Here is a 17,469-nt window from a genome sequence, read left to right on the forward strand (position 1 = left end):
GTCGCGTGACAGTAACAAATAGGCCTATTACCAGCAGGAAGAGCAAGGCTTGAATAAAGAGGCCTATCTAGTGGGCATCGCTCATTAATTCCTAGTTGTGATAATCCGATGCTTCAAGTATGCACATGACATTTATAAGACACAGAACAAGTCTTCCGAGAGCGACAGCCTCCTCACCACAAGATCAGACACAGAAGCACGTGTAACTTCATGTGTCCAAAAATCACTGGTATTATTAACAATACACAAATTATTTTCAAACCGAGCACCATTATAATGCAGTATACATTTTAATATTCATCATCAGGAATGAACTCTATGATCAATTCATATCACAAAATCTTGCAAGTTTATACATTAAAAAGGTAAGGAATAAACGTCATGCTAACTAAACTTAGTCAGAACTATTTTGGAAGAACGGGTAGTTGCTTCTTGAGCAGATATGCTCAAGTCAACGTGCCTCGTTAATATGTGTCAACGACTGCTAGCAAGCTCATGAAAACTCGATATGCAATGTCTTCTAAAACTACAAACAACGACAATGAATTGATGCTGTTCCGCATTGGAATTAAAATGGATGTTTTAGTGGTTTCGGGAATCGCAGTTTACTTCGGATATAAAAATGTTAGTGGAATAAAACTAACACAATATTATCTCTAAAATAAAACTAATACTACAGTATCTCTAATATAGAACAAACACAATATTATCTCTAAAATAAAACTAAAACTACAGTATCTCTAAAATAAAACTAAAACTACAGTATCTCTAAAATAAAACTAATACTACAGTATCTCTAAAATAAAACTAATACTACAGTATCTCTAAAATAAAACTAACACAATAGTATCTCTAAAATAAAACTAAAACTACAGTATCTCTTAAATAAAACTAACACTACAGTATCTCTAAATTAAAAATAAAACTACAGTATCTCTAAAATAAAACTAACACAATAGTATCTCTAAAATAAAACTAACATAATAGTATCTCTAAAATAAAACTAACACTACAGAATCTCTAAGATAAAACTAACACTACAGTATCTCTAGAATAAAACTAACATTACAGTATCTCTAAACTTTCATTTGAACAAATTTTACTGCAAATAATATGCGACTGGATTCGGCATCAGGCAAAGCCTATATTAGCCATCATATTTCTAAAAATAAATCTCCTTTTGAGATTGATTACATATATCGTATCTTGATTTTGCATTATTACAAGTGATGATTTTATTTACAATATGTTCATCTGTACTCCCTACTAATGGAATATTGCCATTTCTGTTCATGGTCAATAAAACGTTTATTACTATTCATATAATGATTTCTAGTTATTATTATTATTTATTCTAGTCTTTATAATGTTTTGAGCGGTTTAGAAGAATTTTATTTGATAGTATGTAGTTTAGAACGTGCATGATAAGATAATTTTCGGGGCTTGCTAGATTTTATTTGCAAAACAATTAAAACTGAAAACGTGAATTGTAACTAAACGGTGCAAGTTGTGAATATCTTGTTCACTTTTTACAATAAAGAAAATCAGAGAGTAAAATAAAAACACAAGGGTATTTTGAATAGAAAGACTCTCAATGAAATATTATGTGATAGAACCAGTTGTTATGAACACATAAAAGGTCTTAATACAAGTAAATTATCCATGCTAGAAGGAAGATAATTGTACAGGAATGTAGAGTAATCCCTGTGCTATGGTAGTTACTAGAGCTAGATATTACTGGGTCCAGCCGTACTCACAGGTCTATAATTACGTGTTAACAACAATTAAGGTGACTAAACAAATCACCCCACAATTGCCAGAGATTAAACCCCGTGTTTAGGAATAATTAACACTCGAGAATTTCTCTAAGTAAATTACTGAATCCCTTACACGTTTGATTAACAACATATGCTGTTTAATGAGATTTATTAATGAAATAAAACTATCTGTGTGGTAAAAATATTTATATAATTAAACAAAAACGCTGTTTATTGTGGAATGGTTTCAATCGTTATGGCATCTTTTTATCCGTTCATGTTAGTTCTCATAACAATAGTATTGTAACAATTTCAAAAGAACGGGAAAAATTGTAACAATTTCAAAAGAATGAGGAATAAATTAACACAAAGAAAATGTTTTTTTATTATTGAAGAATAAAATATTTCAAAATAAGTTAACGAGTTCCTGATAGGAGAATAATAAGGAAATTCTTTAGAAATTTTACAATGTAGATAAACGATTAATATAAAGAAAAGGAGGGAACCTGCCAATAGGAAGATGCTACTATTACAGAAGAAATTTCACTCTATCCTGGATGGCTGACTAAGCACCTTGCGCGACTTCCCGCCTGTTTCCGGGGATTTATCCGCCAAGGATAGAGGGACACTTGTCCACTCATGTATAATATGAATGAAACAATGACCCGGCCCTACTTAATTCATAAATGTATCAGTATAATACTACTATCAGTATTATCGAACATAGGTTTTAAATATGTTTATGTTTATATGTTTAGTTATAATATATTGTATTTCTTCAATCACTAATAAATGTTGATGAAAAAATAATCAATTTCTATAATTTGAAGAACTCGCGTAAAAAGGCCGTTATAGTATACAATTACTTATTATATAAATACAAATATCGCTTAGTAATAGTAACCCATGTTTATCTGTTGTCTCGGAATGAAAATTGAAATATTTTAAATTTTCTGGTGGATGAAATCACATTAGATATGGAAAATAGCAATATTTTTGTTGGACACGCTGATACATAAATAACAATATTAACGTAAATCTGATCACAATATAAACAATATAATGGCAAACAAACTAAATAAAAAAGCATATCAGAATATTCTAAGAGAATCTTAAAAATTAGAAAACAAGAAGCGGCTTTTTCCTTTCATAGTAAAACATTATTTTGAAGTACATACTTATTTTTCGGGCCAGCTTGAATTGGTTTTGAACTTGTTCTTTTGAAACAGTGACCGCCATTATCTTTTATCAAGGAAAGGTAACAGAGGGATTTTATATTACATTTTTCAACTTAATCTAGAAGAATTTTGATTGGACATTTTCCGAAACGTTAATGTAATGTTAATGTCCAATATCACCAACTAGTCTCTAGGATTACAAGGAGTTTATAGTCTCTAGGATTACAAGGAGTTTATAATGTCATTTATAATGTAACCAAGAATTCTCCCAATCTGTATAAGTAAATAAGATTATCACACCATACTTTAATTGAATTATCAATCATTTCCTAACTAGATGATGTTTTGTTTGCAGGAAAATTATTTGTGTCCTAATATATATTTTGTTCTTACAATATACAAAATAATACATAGAAAAATATTTAAAAAACGCCAGTAGGGAAAATATATCAATATTAATTTTCATTTAATCAAAAAACTATTTTCAAAATAGCGCTGATATGTCAAAGACATCCCACGGAGCAAATTACAAAAAAAAAATATCCAACAAATTGCGACATTGAAACTCAGAAAAACAGTGGCATTTTTAGTATTGAGAAACAGAATTATTGTATAATTCCACTACAGGGGTATGTTACGTCAGTGATACGGTATTACTGTACGCTTTTGTAATACTATTAGTAACTAGAGAAGGACTTTCTGTCAGTTTCATCCACATATCATAATCCATTTAACAATACCTTTGAACTTTACAATAAGCGAATAAAAGAGAAAGTAAAGCGTTCCGAACTCATCAGTGATGTTGTATTAACCAAACCTCGGAGTTAATTCTGTTCTAGAGGAAAATGCAGGAATGTAATTGAAAAAAATCATCTTCCATTGTTTTATCTAAATCCAGCGCATAATTCGGTTTTAGAGAAAATGAAGTAAATTGAAAAAGCTTGCAGTTCATCCTTTTCATTGTATTAACAAATCCCACGTATTATCGCTTGAGAACAAGATAAAAAGATATGAGATTTTTGTACGTAAATTGAGACTTTTGAGCGTTGACAAGTTAATCTGGTTATATTATATCGACAAACATATCTAAAGCAAAACACTCGGCCATTTTGACTACCACGATGGTGAAGCATTCTAGTTCTTAATTTACAATGAGATTTAGATATTAGACTCCATCAATTTTCAAATATCACATTAACAATTTTCATCTAATTAGTTTCTGATACCAATCTTTCACAAATACATTGATAAGAATATCAGACGAGTTTAATTCTTGTTATATATTTAGTTTCGCGTTCGTCTGCAGATGAAACATTACAAAAATACTGATGTGTTTTTAATCATTACATTTGTGTATATTTTGTACATACTATGTGAATTGTATCAGCACTGCCGGATCATGTAATTCAAAACACATTTCGTATCATGTGACGATAAGCTGAGATGAGATAAAATCTCTTCATTGAAAAGCTCGCCTCTGTTTACAGATAGCGCCATAGATTTCTGTCTTCGTTCTGATATTAGTTTGTTTATTTAACAGAATATTTCCTACCCTTACGTATATTCTAGTGATTATCATCACCAAACAATCTAATGTGTTAAATTCTGTCATCATGACTGCTATATTATCCCTGAAACCTGATAAAATACACATGGGCAGTAATCTAACATTACAATCACCTGATAAGTAATTTGAATTAAAGTTGATGGAATGAGTGAATAGCTGATAAATTTATCATAGCTTATTTATATCATATTTTTTATACCCTACAAAATATTAGTTGATACTGGCATACATACTATTGATTTTAAATGATTATGATTCACATCAGTGTTGAAATGAGATAACAGCATCAACATAATAACTGTCTATTTAATTATTTATTATTTACTTAATCTTTTTATTTATTTTATCTATTTTTATATATTTTTTCAATAATAATGCTTACAAATTGGACGGCATAAATTATCTCATTATCTACATTTTATTACTAATTCCTAGCGAAACATATACTCACGTAAAACAATATCAATGATATTCCGTATGCTAACTAATTGTCACAACTTTCTCTGCAAATTGCTCAAGCAAAGCGATAATAATTAATTTAATTTATTTTCTGTAAAATCGTCAACGGTTCTAATTTTGTTAGACATGTTTTCTATAAATTTCTTACATTTGTATTCGAAAAGATTCCTTCTTTTATTCGGGCATTTTCTCTTATACTTAGTTTCCTAAAGTCATAATACTTTTTCTGAACATTTTCTTTTTAAGTAAGTAACAAAAACTACTCAATTTAACCTGAGATTTTCGCTTTACACCAGTTAGAAGAAACTAATTGATAACTGGTCTTTGCCTCTTTAAATGAATAACAAAAACTTATTAATTTTACTGGACATATTATTTTTAGTTCGGTTACATGTAGAAGTTTAAAGGGATGCGAACTTTTTTTCTTTGGGGTGATTATAATCTAACTTCTCTTGAATTTTCTGTTAAAGTATGAAATGCATACAAGAAGTAAATGTCATTGCAATTTACTTATTTTTTATGAAATGCAACGTCTAATGGCTTATTTTTTGTAAGATGCGACATCCATTGAACTTTTTCTATACAAAATGTAATATTCATTGGATGTAATTTTACAAAATGCAACATCCATTGGACTCATTCTTTACAAAATGCAGCATCCAATGGACTTATTCTTTACATGAAAAGGTACTTTATGACACGTATAGATATCTGAAAGCGCCTGTCCTCTATCGTGTAGAATATCATAACAAAACATTACCGGAGTCAGACCGGTGCTGGAGAAATACTGCAGCGTTAATTTAGCGTACGCCGGTCTGATTTGGCGCGAGGAATGCCGGACTTATCAGCCACGTCCCAGCGTGATCTTACAAGGCCCCGATAAACCTTTTCGGGGTGACAAACCAGACCTGGAGTACACTGATGCTAAAACGTTCAGAGGCCAGTGTCCGTAAAATGGCGGAACAGAATATGGCAGACATAATATCCAGATCATTATATCAGTAAGTCGCAATAATATGTTCGCCTTCTAATTTCAAAACTACTATTTTATACCGGCCTAGTTCACATTGTCAAAAAACGAGACATGATATATCGATACCAATTCATACTGAGGTTTACTGAGTATCTTCAATCATCAACATTAAATTAGCATTTTATTTCACTATTTTTTATTATTTAATTGATAGATAAACTATACATGGATACATGTCATGAACATAGCTCCTAATTAGCTACAGATGTTTTAATTAAATATCCTAAAAATATCTGAAACTTTCTCCTTTAATGTAATTTGTTCCTACATAAAGCTCGATTTAACATATGTTTTGCCTCGTTACTTTCTTCGACTATATAATGATTTGAAATAAATACAAAAATAAAAACAGCCAAATGGCATGGAGTGCTTATTCCTAATTTATTCTGTTTATCGTTTCACTTTGGTAAAACATTGTGTTCTGGATTGAATCACGATGAACATTGTCAGCACATTGATTTATCCACTGGTTTCCACGAGGGAGTTCACAACACATGTTCTTTTCACCAGTTCTGAGTAAATACGAGAGCGTAGTAGTAACCGTGTATTAAGATATTGTAATTGAATATCATTTTTTTCATAAATCGAATCGAGAGAAACTACGATGTGAATGGTGGACAAGTGGAGTGTTGCTACTTCAGATACTATCAATAAAGCTCCATAAAATATTTATAAAGCCTATTTGTTTTAATGATAGGAAATGGAAAGGGCAACACCCTTTCCTTGGCCCTGCAAATATTTACCGGGTTAATGTAAAGACTGACGGGATACGAGCCCGGATCCGAACAAATATCCTTCAGGGTTTGCATCATATTTACTTAGCAATTATCACAATACTGTTGTCTTTCTTCTCAACAGCATGGTGCAGTCAAATCACGGCAGCGCACATTTCGTAAATATTAACTTTTTATTGTTGAATTATCATTTCTGTTGATAGAAAACTGATCGTAGCCACTGCTTCGTCCTATCACTCGATTGACCCCTTGCAGCAGTACGTTAATTTGAAATAAGAATAAGATCATCATGTACTATAATTTGTGAAATAAATATGATAATCTAGAAGTATGTGATGACTGAAGTAACTATATATAGAGGGAAAGGTACCTTTGTAACGTTAGGAAATTAAATAAGGTTTAAAAGTAAAGAAGCGCTGGAACCGTATTTGTCTATGGGGGCCCACATATGTCAATGTGGTCAATTTAATGAGTGTGATCACGTGACCAGCATATGAAAGAAATGAAGTGATGCGACTCACCCATGCCCGGAGGACAGCCTTCTCCGTCCGCGATAGGATTCTTCCTCTTCCTAGGCCGACCCTTTTGTACGGTCCCGACGCCATTGTAGTAGGGGAAATGGCCCCCGGATGAACACGGGAGTCCCGGAGTCATTCCGTGAAAAAACTCGCCTTGGAACAATAGTTCATAATCCGTTCTGCAATAAACTAAATTTTCTTTCATTCCGAATTGGTCTCCCGTAGTCAGAGTTTTATTGCACGCCATACATGTAAAACATGTGATGTGATACACTAGGTCTCTCGCGCGCATCACAAGTTCATTAGCAGATATCCCTAACTGACACCTTGCACATCTTTTCACAGCAAATCTTCTGGAAATAATAAAACAATACATTAATGACCGCAATTAACCATTGCATAGATATTGCAAAAAATGAAAATGGTGTATGCAATAAAATATATGTAAAGGGGAATCTGAATTGTAACTTTGTATCGGAAACTTTAAAGCCACTGAAAAATTGGTTATTATAAAATTGGAATTCAACATCATAGTATCAAATGGAATCAAATGAATGAAATAAACTATTATAAATGCACAAAAAATCAGACTCAAACATTCATACTTACATTCATAATTGATCAAGGGTGAATGCGATATTCAATTAATTTTGATTCTGTTGACAATGACATTCTTGTATATCTTAATAACGAAATATTGATATCAAAATAGATTTCTTTTAGAACTGTTTGAACTTTATTTGCATATTCACATTAAACGGATTATTTAAGAGGTTAAGATAGCGAAGAAACAAATGTCAATAATAATAAGGTCTTACATAAGGTTTAGAGAGAAAAACATCGTTTTTATTTCAACAGATATTAAAAAAATATTAGATGGTTACATATATAGAACAATAGAGCGGATCTTTAAATGGTATATTGTTATTTTTGTACTTCTGATACATGTATTAGAAGGATCTAATACGAAATGATTTTCTGTTGAAATAAAGTATGTATCTAATCATTGGTAGCAAGACTTCAATGAACACTTATTTTTCATGCATTAACACAGGTTCTCATTTTATCAGCTGATAATATTACATACTGTATAATACTATATATGTTGTACTGACAGACGATGGAAGTGCCTGTGTTACCACACACTTATAGAATAGACGGATTTCCGCGGTTGTGGGCATAACGACAAGCATATGACGAAAGCCTATATCTTTGATAATCTGGCAAAAGTCAATTTAAAACATCAACCGGGGTAAGTATGAAAACTATTTGAAATCTTTATCATGTAATGTAATATAGGATCCGAATGGAGATCAAACGAATTAAGACCAGTATTGACATGTTAATTACTACCAGTGACGTTAAATCGGTGGTACGGCAGAAACAGAAAGTGCTGGCCCTACCATCTACACCGATTTATTCTCATTATCAACGCCCAATGTGGCTAGATGGACTCTTTGTACTACTCTAATTTCAAACCCATTAAAGAACTTATATTGATGTAATGATGAGTTCATATGAACTTGCATGTGACAGAAGTTTACATGAAAGATATCAAGATATAATATATGAAAACAAAAAATACGGAAATGCGTTGAAATATATAAAATCAAAAGTCTAGCTCACACGTGTGAAAAAATGACTATCTGGATTCATTTAATGGCGTAAAGTCTGTACTACCAACCACAGACCATGCCCACATGTGCTTACTTTCAAAAAGAAACAAAAGAGACAAGGGGAACCTAGAGCAACAAAATGGCCAAAAGATTCATATTCTTATAGCGTTTCTCGTTCCGGATCAAACGAAACGTATTTCACTTCTGCCCTCGCTGAAGGTTGGGTACACGGCCATACTGTGTACAAGCCCCAAAACAGGAATTATGGGTTCAAAGAGACACGCGCGAGCTGCCAGATGCATATACCCAGAGAGGACCAGATGTATAAGACGAGGGTTCTGGGAGCATTGTATGCATGCCTTGGTCCAACTCGGAGCCTGCACCTGCGAACAATGGATTACCTACGATGTTCCTCATCTAAAAGTACAGACTTACATATAAAAAATATTAAAGGTGTGATGTATAGAAAACCACGTCCTAAGGAAGCAATGTCTATTGTTTTTGATAAATTGCGCTTATTTCAATCAAAGAAGTTTTACTCTACAACATTTGACGATAGAGGTATTCCACTTAAAAATGACCTTGATAATGAACTTATTTTGATAATGTAAATTTCACCATTTCGCTATTTTGCAGATATTATATTATTATGCGAAAACAATTAAGCTAACAAAAATGCGTTAAATGTTGTTGAAAGTGGTAATGAGAAAATTAGTTATAAATCACAGAAAGGCAATCACTATAAACCCGAAAAGACACATATTTACGAATGAGAAAGAAGACGATTTTACACTATTTATTGAATATTCGGGAATTAAAAGGGGATTTCTATGTAAACATTAGGGAAGGATATATTCAATAGTAGTGTGTCGGCAAATAAATCCTTTAAATATCTTACAAATTCTTACATATTGACATACAAAATGCTTCAACGTGTCGGGTTTGTAAATGTGTCTGAGTAGGTCTATCCACGGGTAAGGCAACTTTTACGTTCTCCGAGTGAGATATGTTAACTAGAAATTAATTATTCTAAATTAATGTTATTATCAACATAAATGCCACATTTATGATCTATCCAGTTGGTTGTAAACGTTTAACGTAATCACGTTTATCATGAAGTACGTTCTGACATCGCTTTCGTTATGTAAAGCTTACACTGCTGTACAGTCGGTGGATTTGAATGGATCTAAGATGAGCAAACAGTGATGAATAGCCTTATCGCACGCCTTGGTAGACATAAACACCAATGATTATAGTCCAAATACTGGTCCTCAGATGGTTACTCTACGGTCTTAATACATTACATCGGGACGGACCGCTAATATTTACCAACGATCTTGGTCAATATTGGTTTAGCAACCAAAAAATCGCAGGTGCCCATCTCATATAGATCGTAACGGATTAAAGTTCTATGACAAAATCAGGCACCTCATTCCAACGGCGGTATATCGACTTTTACAGCTAAAAAGAAATCAAATATTTTATCCATAATTTATTATTAACGAATTCAATATATCGAGTTTTCGCTGTAGTTAATTAATGTCGTGTATGTATTTTTAAATGTAATATTTCCGATATATCTGTTGACATTTGCTGAAAAGCTTGGGTACATATATCCGTATGTATAAAATCTCAGGATGTATCGAACGCTCCAAACAAACTCGTAAACAAAGAGAACACACGGAAAATGTCGAGTATGATTGAGATAAAACAAAGAAACAAACTATGTTTCAAATGTCCAACATACATTCAACGTAATGGCATTTTAGAAGTAAGATGTACCATAAAATAATCTGTTTCTAGTTTTTTCTAATACTGTGATGTTAAGGATCAATTTGTGACGGCGAATAGTAACTAGTCCAAACTCGATTGTGAATAGTGAAGTATCCATTTAAAAATGCATTTTAATTATATTTTAATATTTTTAATTTAAATATTTATATTAGTATGTGTCATTGGCTTTCACAGGTTTATTGACTGACCTTTTCATTTTAGTTTTGGTTTTAGTCACCTCCCAGTGTCATTAACGTGCTGTTACATTACTGACGAGTCCTAGAACCAATTGTAATGTTACATTCCAATGTTAGAAGTTAACGTTACGGTACACGCATTAAATATAACCACTGCTAACTCCTTAATTCGGTTGTTGCTATGAAGACAATACACCATTCTCTTTATTTATGCCTAAAAGGAAAGTAAACAAACGTGAACATCGATAAAGCAACCATCCCGAGTCCATGTTTTTCAATTTGAGCAATACTTAACCCAGCATGATTCCGGAAAGCTACAATCCGACCTACCGGAACGTATTAGAACGGACCACCAATACACTGTTTACCGAACGTCATATAACTTAATTCGGGGCACACTCAGTGTTAAATAAACCTTATAATAGAAAATGATTAAGCTTTTTATCACTTTGACACAAGAGGTTAAAAAGATTACTGTAGGTCAGTGCTAACATCTTGTCGTCAAATAGCTTGTTCATTGTAGTCTTCCTCATGCCTATAATTACACGAATAATGCACTGTTCATAGATTCTGAAGGCAGCCTAAACGCAGTGAACTTAACTTTATAATTTAGAGTTACAGGGTGAGAGCATTTTAGATTTCACAGTCGTGGCACTTGAATTACATTTTCTATAACAAATTATGTTTTGGTGACGTGTAGTATGTGTTCATTTCATAAAGTTTTTAGTTCATTTTAAAATTCGTAATTGATTTTGGTACACTTTGTATTCTTTTGAGGGTTATCTCAGTACGTTCATTGGCAGACAATTAACACTTAAGTAAACATTTTTGTCGGCAGTCAGTCAACCGTATCATAAGTTGACGTAATATTAGTATTAAAAAAGACTTGACAGCTTTTATTATCTAATATGACAAATATTAATTTATGAATTTGAAAACATTTCAATGTTATAACAAACGAAAAAAACCGAAATGATTAAGCCTTCAAATCTTAGGAAAAAGATTTCAATGGAAATTCATATTACCATATAGTGCCTTTTATTTTCTTTGATAATTCGAAACATTTTTCGAAACTAAAAGGAATTTCAAATACTTCACCTAACATGGAAAGGTTAACTATTCTGATAAATGTGTTGTGATGACAAGAGGCCATATGACGACACTATTTTAATTTTCATTTGTACATTAAATATGTGTGGAGACAGCTTTCCCGACATTTATCTATCGGTTTCTTGTGTTGTAAATAATTTGTGATCACATCCACCGAATGTTTGTCTCTTTGTGTATTCACTACGGCATATTCATTTTCTCGTATGGACTGCATGGTATACTCCATCTTGTATGTTGACATGTTCAAGTTTATTTTGTCTCTATGCATTATTAACTCTTTATTAAAAGAAAAAAAAATATTTGTAAGTTTTGTTCTCCTGCTGATGTAGTGTTTAGGTACAGTTTGAACGTGTATTTTGACGTTGTGGTTTATTTTTTTGCAATGCATTTTCGTTCTTGTGAAGTGACACTACCGTCAATTGTGTCCATGTGTTTTACCACTGCAGTATACTTCATCACTCAAATATGAACCTTGTTACATTTTTCCTGTCGTGTTTACACTGTTGTAAACTCCTTAGGTTTAGGTGTTGACTGGCTCTCTGTTGTGACGATGTCGTGGCGGTATGCTAAATAACTGAATGACTAAAGGGAGAAGTGGGTCTACCAGTGAATATCCGTTTCCGTTCGAATGTACTCTAACCCATCTTATGATAACCATATTATCGGACGTCAGTACTACATCTATTGAGAATCAATGATGACGGTAGAATCTGCATACGTTGTATAATCTTAAAGCGTCCTTCAACATATTCCACCTTTCAGGACGCAGAACAAACACAGATTGAATTTTGGTCCAAAAGTCGTTTGTACACGCAGCAGATACAAATTGAATGAGAGTTGAGGGCTGTTAGACCGCTAGTATCAAAGAGGACGAAACAATGGAGGAATTGCATATTGAAAGGTTGGCTAAATTAACGGCCACGCCCCCTGCTTGTGTTGTCAAGATTCCGCCGACTAGCCGTTTGGTTAGACTCATGCCATGCACGTGCCTTACGGGATCTTAATATTCTTAAAACAAGCATGCACATGCATGTGCCCGCTCTAACGTGTACAGCCATGGTCGAGTGCCGACGATTCCAATTTGCTTAGCGTGAAACATGCGGTATACTCCGTAGATGAAACAATGCCTTCTTAATGCAGGCTAAAGTTTGGTTAGTATTAACTCTGAGGTCATCTGTATTGGTTTCCTCAAAATATGCCTTTATTATAAATCTTATGCAATATATGGTACTTGTTTTAAATAAGAAGGGCTATTTAATTTAAATCAACACTTTTTTAAATTTTTAGTTCTGTTTATTTTAAAAACAAATTTTAAAAGAAATAAAAAAGATCCTTTTTTAAATATTTTAGTTATCAAAAGCATTGTTACATGATACATAGTATCAATTAGTGCGAATACCATTATAAAATCTGAAAAGACATGAACTAAGAGTTTCACACAGATAGCGCAATGATGGAAACAGAACTGAGCTTACATTTGATATGTGCCAATCATCAGTAGACAAATGACTTAAACACACATAAAATACTTGATATACATAAATATTTCATGAAATATTTTGATAATAAATAGAACAGAAAACTAACCTAGAAACGCATACATAAAAACACTGAATACGACAGAGCGTCACCGGCATGTATCGCCGAGAAAGTTTTGGAAAACAGCGAAAAACGAATCATCATATTTCAGAAAGCACCGAACTCCCTCCCCTAGCATTGATGACTATGGCCTGCTAAATCAATTTTCTTGAGTTCATACAAGTGCATAGCCCCGATAGAATTCTCTTACCAACTGTCATTTTCCGAACTTTGAATTCATGCGAAGGAAAATCAAGTTCGCCTTGACGTTTCCGTAGTACAGGGCGAGTATTTCTTGCCCCAAGACGATTTAAGCCAATGACAGACTGCGTCTTGTGTCAATAAAATCTTGAAAGTTTTGGAAATTCGCACCTGGACCCCAGGTTAAGACAAAAATAGTGTTGTCTGCTTTGTTTGAGACATTGTTAGGTTGTTTCTCCCTCGAGATCTCACCTATAGAACAACATTTATACTATAAGTATGTATTACTGTCTATCTGTTACATTTAAGGCCAACTGAACTGGCAGTTTGTAATCTCACCATGCTAAGTAAACCATGCTCTCCGACCCCGACTCTGATGACTTTTTCAGAGATAATAGAAAACCTATATGAAATGTTTCCACGCGGGACACTCTCGATAGGTGGTCTGTTGAAGAAAAGAGCGGGAAACATGTTATGGAGTCTGGGTGTCTTGCGGATGTTTAGGATTCTGTGAGGTGAGGAAAGATTGGATAACGGTAAATTACACGGCGAGACAGACTTCCAAATGTTGTTGTTTAAAGTGTCAACACCTTTATGTAAACATGACTTGGGTAACGCCATTGCAGGGGTGATGACGGTCTATGACGTTATAACGCCACTGCAAGGATCATAACTGTCTATGACGCCATAACGCCACTGTAAGGGCGATGGCGGTCTACTCATGACGTTATAACAGATTCTTGGATGCAGCAGTCGCCGTGGAGATATTTGCCCTGTAGGCAATTACCTGCTATAAAATGTTTTCAGCAGAAATTGTCTTTTTTCTACATCGTCAACACCTTTCACGTCCTCAAATGACCATATCTTATTATTCTATTAAAATCACGGAAAGCAAATAAACAGTGCATATCATCTCCCTCATTTACAATGCAGACGACAGACATTCAAATGTATATTAATACATTATGTAAATATATACATGTTATTATGGGTAATGGTAACTTGCAACATTATCATTACGTCTCAATATTAAGATTCAAATAATTATATTGCTCCAGTGTTCAAATACTGGTCCACACACAGGAGGAGATACATCCGACATTTGTCATTAGTTCAGCATTCATACAGCCTAACACATATCCTGTTTATCTTCTACCCCTGGTATGTGAATGGGCATGGAGCGTTTTACATCTACACCATTGTAGAATTCAGACAATTAACGCCAGAATATGAGTGAAAAGCAACTGTGTATACAGTGACTATCCAATGATCAAACACCTTATCTCTAATTTAAACCTCTGTGACAGAAAATTAATATTTCTCGCGAGCGTGTAGCAATAAATTGATCACTCTGTATTCCAAATAGTTTACCGGAAAAAATGTAACAAAGGCAATAACTTCTCATAACCATTGTTAAAATTTTCTCAATACTTAGGTGGTGAGGAAAATGTGTCATAATAGATTGTTTTGAAAATAAAATGAATCGTTAAAGAATCCAGCTTTCTATATAAATAATATTATAGTTTTATATATGGATTCATTATCTATTTTTTATGTTTTTCTAGGCTAAATTGACATAAATCCTGACAGGTTTATTTCTGTACTCAAAATTTAATCTAACATAAAATTTTATCTTAACTAAAGAAAACTAATTCTAATCATAAGCATTGGTTAGACTTTGTAGATATAACCTTAAAAATAGCGATACTCATTAGACACGTTTTACAAGCTTGACAACAATAGGCACATATAGAAGCACGTGCACTGTTATAATGCGTCTAAGCAGTATCATATGCTTATCCTCAATTACACTATAATCTACCGAGAACTGGATGATAGAAAACCAGCCAGCCGAGCCATATGAAATTAAAGCCCTAAATGCTCATCATCCTATAGTCCTGATACGTTCCGACCGAGAGCCCTGGTCATTACACACCGGCTATCGACAGCTTCTGGTGTCGGTCATAGCTCGTCTGATTCTTTGTATAAAATTAACCACGGCTATTTAATGTTATGTCAGTGTGACTTAGTCAGTACCAGTATCTAATCAGATTATCAAGGATTGGTGGTATCACTTAATGCATATTGGTTCTCGGCGGTATTACCATGATACAGTATATTATAATTGTGTGACCAACAGGAAATCTATGGAAGGAAATGTTACAAAATATCACTGAGCGTATAAAAAATAATGGCGATTAACGTATTTGTTTGAATGACAAGAACTTTCTAATTCTGGTAACATGTTTAACTTTTGTTATGTTATTTTCCTTTTTAGTTTTTGTTTTAAAATTTACTATTACCTACTTTCATTGTTACCATAATATTTAAGTTGTTAGCTCTTTACAAAATTTTAGTAATGAAATGGACCAATGCAAAGGGCTGTATGACAGAGATGCACTGTGTAACAGCAGATGATGAATGAGAGTCCTCTCCTACGCCAGAGCACTATATGTAATTTATAATTTTAAGGATTTAAAGAATAAAAGTTTTTTTGTATAAGAATAAATAAATAAATGAAGAACTTATATATAACAATAAACGAAATACTGTGATGAGTGAAGCTATGCAAAAGACGCCTAATTAATTGAGTTAGCATTAGGTTACAGACTGTAGTTTTAACATATAAAGTGCTACAGTAACTTGTATTTACCTAAATCAGTAATGTCGATATCTCTTTCACAGTGATTTTTTTTTCTTAATTTGATATGATACTGGGTTTGAAAGTATTCCAATCAATATCTGCCCCCATCAAATTAAGATTTTTTTTGTATTGACAATAGCGCTGATAAACATCTTGTTAAACATTGAGTTTCCTTGGTCGGCCCTAACACATGTTGGTTATTGAACTACACATGGTGAGAATATTGAACCACAATCCAACAAAATATTCCGGAAATAGCTTTTATCCGTGGATGGCTCCCAAACTACTCCAGCTAGATTCCTTTTCAATTTTTCATAATTTCTGATTTGCTAAACAAACACTTTCAAACACCAAAATGCCCTGTGCCTTCATTGAATTGTCAATAAGACATTCCCCTTTTAATTCTTGTGCTTTCAACACGGCCAAACTGTCTATGAAATATGCGTTTTTTAAATTATAAAATATCCACCAAGTTAAATTACTATATCATTAAAAATATTTAAAATATAAAATATGAACTTTATTTATTTTTCATCGATTACGAAACAAGTTATATAACTTATGTAAATCACTCTCAATGACCGGGATGTAAGCGGATTAAAAATATTTGTTACATACATCTATCAAATATTATTTAACATAAACAGATACTTTTTGAGGTTCATGACATTTTTTATCGTCTTTGTTACAATTTAGCCTACTTTGGTGTAAATATTTTAAATTACATTATTTTATTATTTAGAATGATATATTAAAATGAGAATACTGACTTTTATGAAATATTTGGCTTCATGGTTTTTATTCCAATGTAATATCGATATAAATACTAATTAAAGTCTTTTTTGTAACAGTTTAGTTTTATAAAAAGGCAATATTCGAAGTGAATACCGGTACATAAATCATTTCATGTTTTAAAATCAAAGTGGAACATAATTATTGCTAATGTAACACTGTTTCATTAATTTATTGAATACATTGTTACAATATAACATTACTGGATTGTAAAAATTCGGTACAAGCCGATAGTAAGTGACTTGAAACACTAGACATCTAGGACTCCTCCGTAACTTCTGAAGACTAAAACGTTTATTTATATACTGACAA

General features: G+C 32.8%; 1 protein-coding gene across 2 annotated transcripts in view; it reads right to left on the reverse strand.

Annotated features, from left to right (window-relative positions):
* Nucleotides 1–17,469, reverse strand: part of LOC138320461 (LIM/homeobox protein Lhx9-like) — a 46,247-nt gene that overhangs the window by 21,010 nt on the left and 7,768 nt on the right. Inside the window, exon 3 of one of the 2 annotated variants that reach the window (XM_069263424.1) lies at nucleotides 7,250–7,596. In XM_069263424.1, the coding sequence (XP_069119525.1) occupies nucleotides 7,250–7,596 (347 nt within the window). Of the gene's footprint in view, nucleotides 1–7,249; nucleotides 7,600–17,469 lie in introns of both variants that reach the window. The other variant, XM_069263423.1, reaches the window with a different exon arrangement.

Source organism: Argopecten irradians, chromosome 4 (genome assembly GCF_041381155.1).
Source record: "Argopecten irradians isolate NY chromosome 4, Ai_NY, whole genome shotgun sequence".
In the NCBI taxonomy this organism is placed as follows: domain Eukaryota; kingdom Metazoa; phylum Mollusca; class Bivalvia; order Pectinida; family Pectinidae; genus Argopecten; species Argopecten irradians.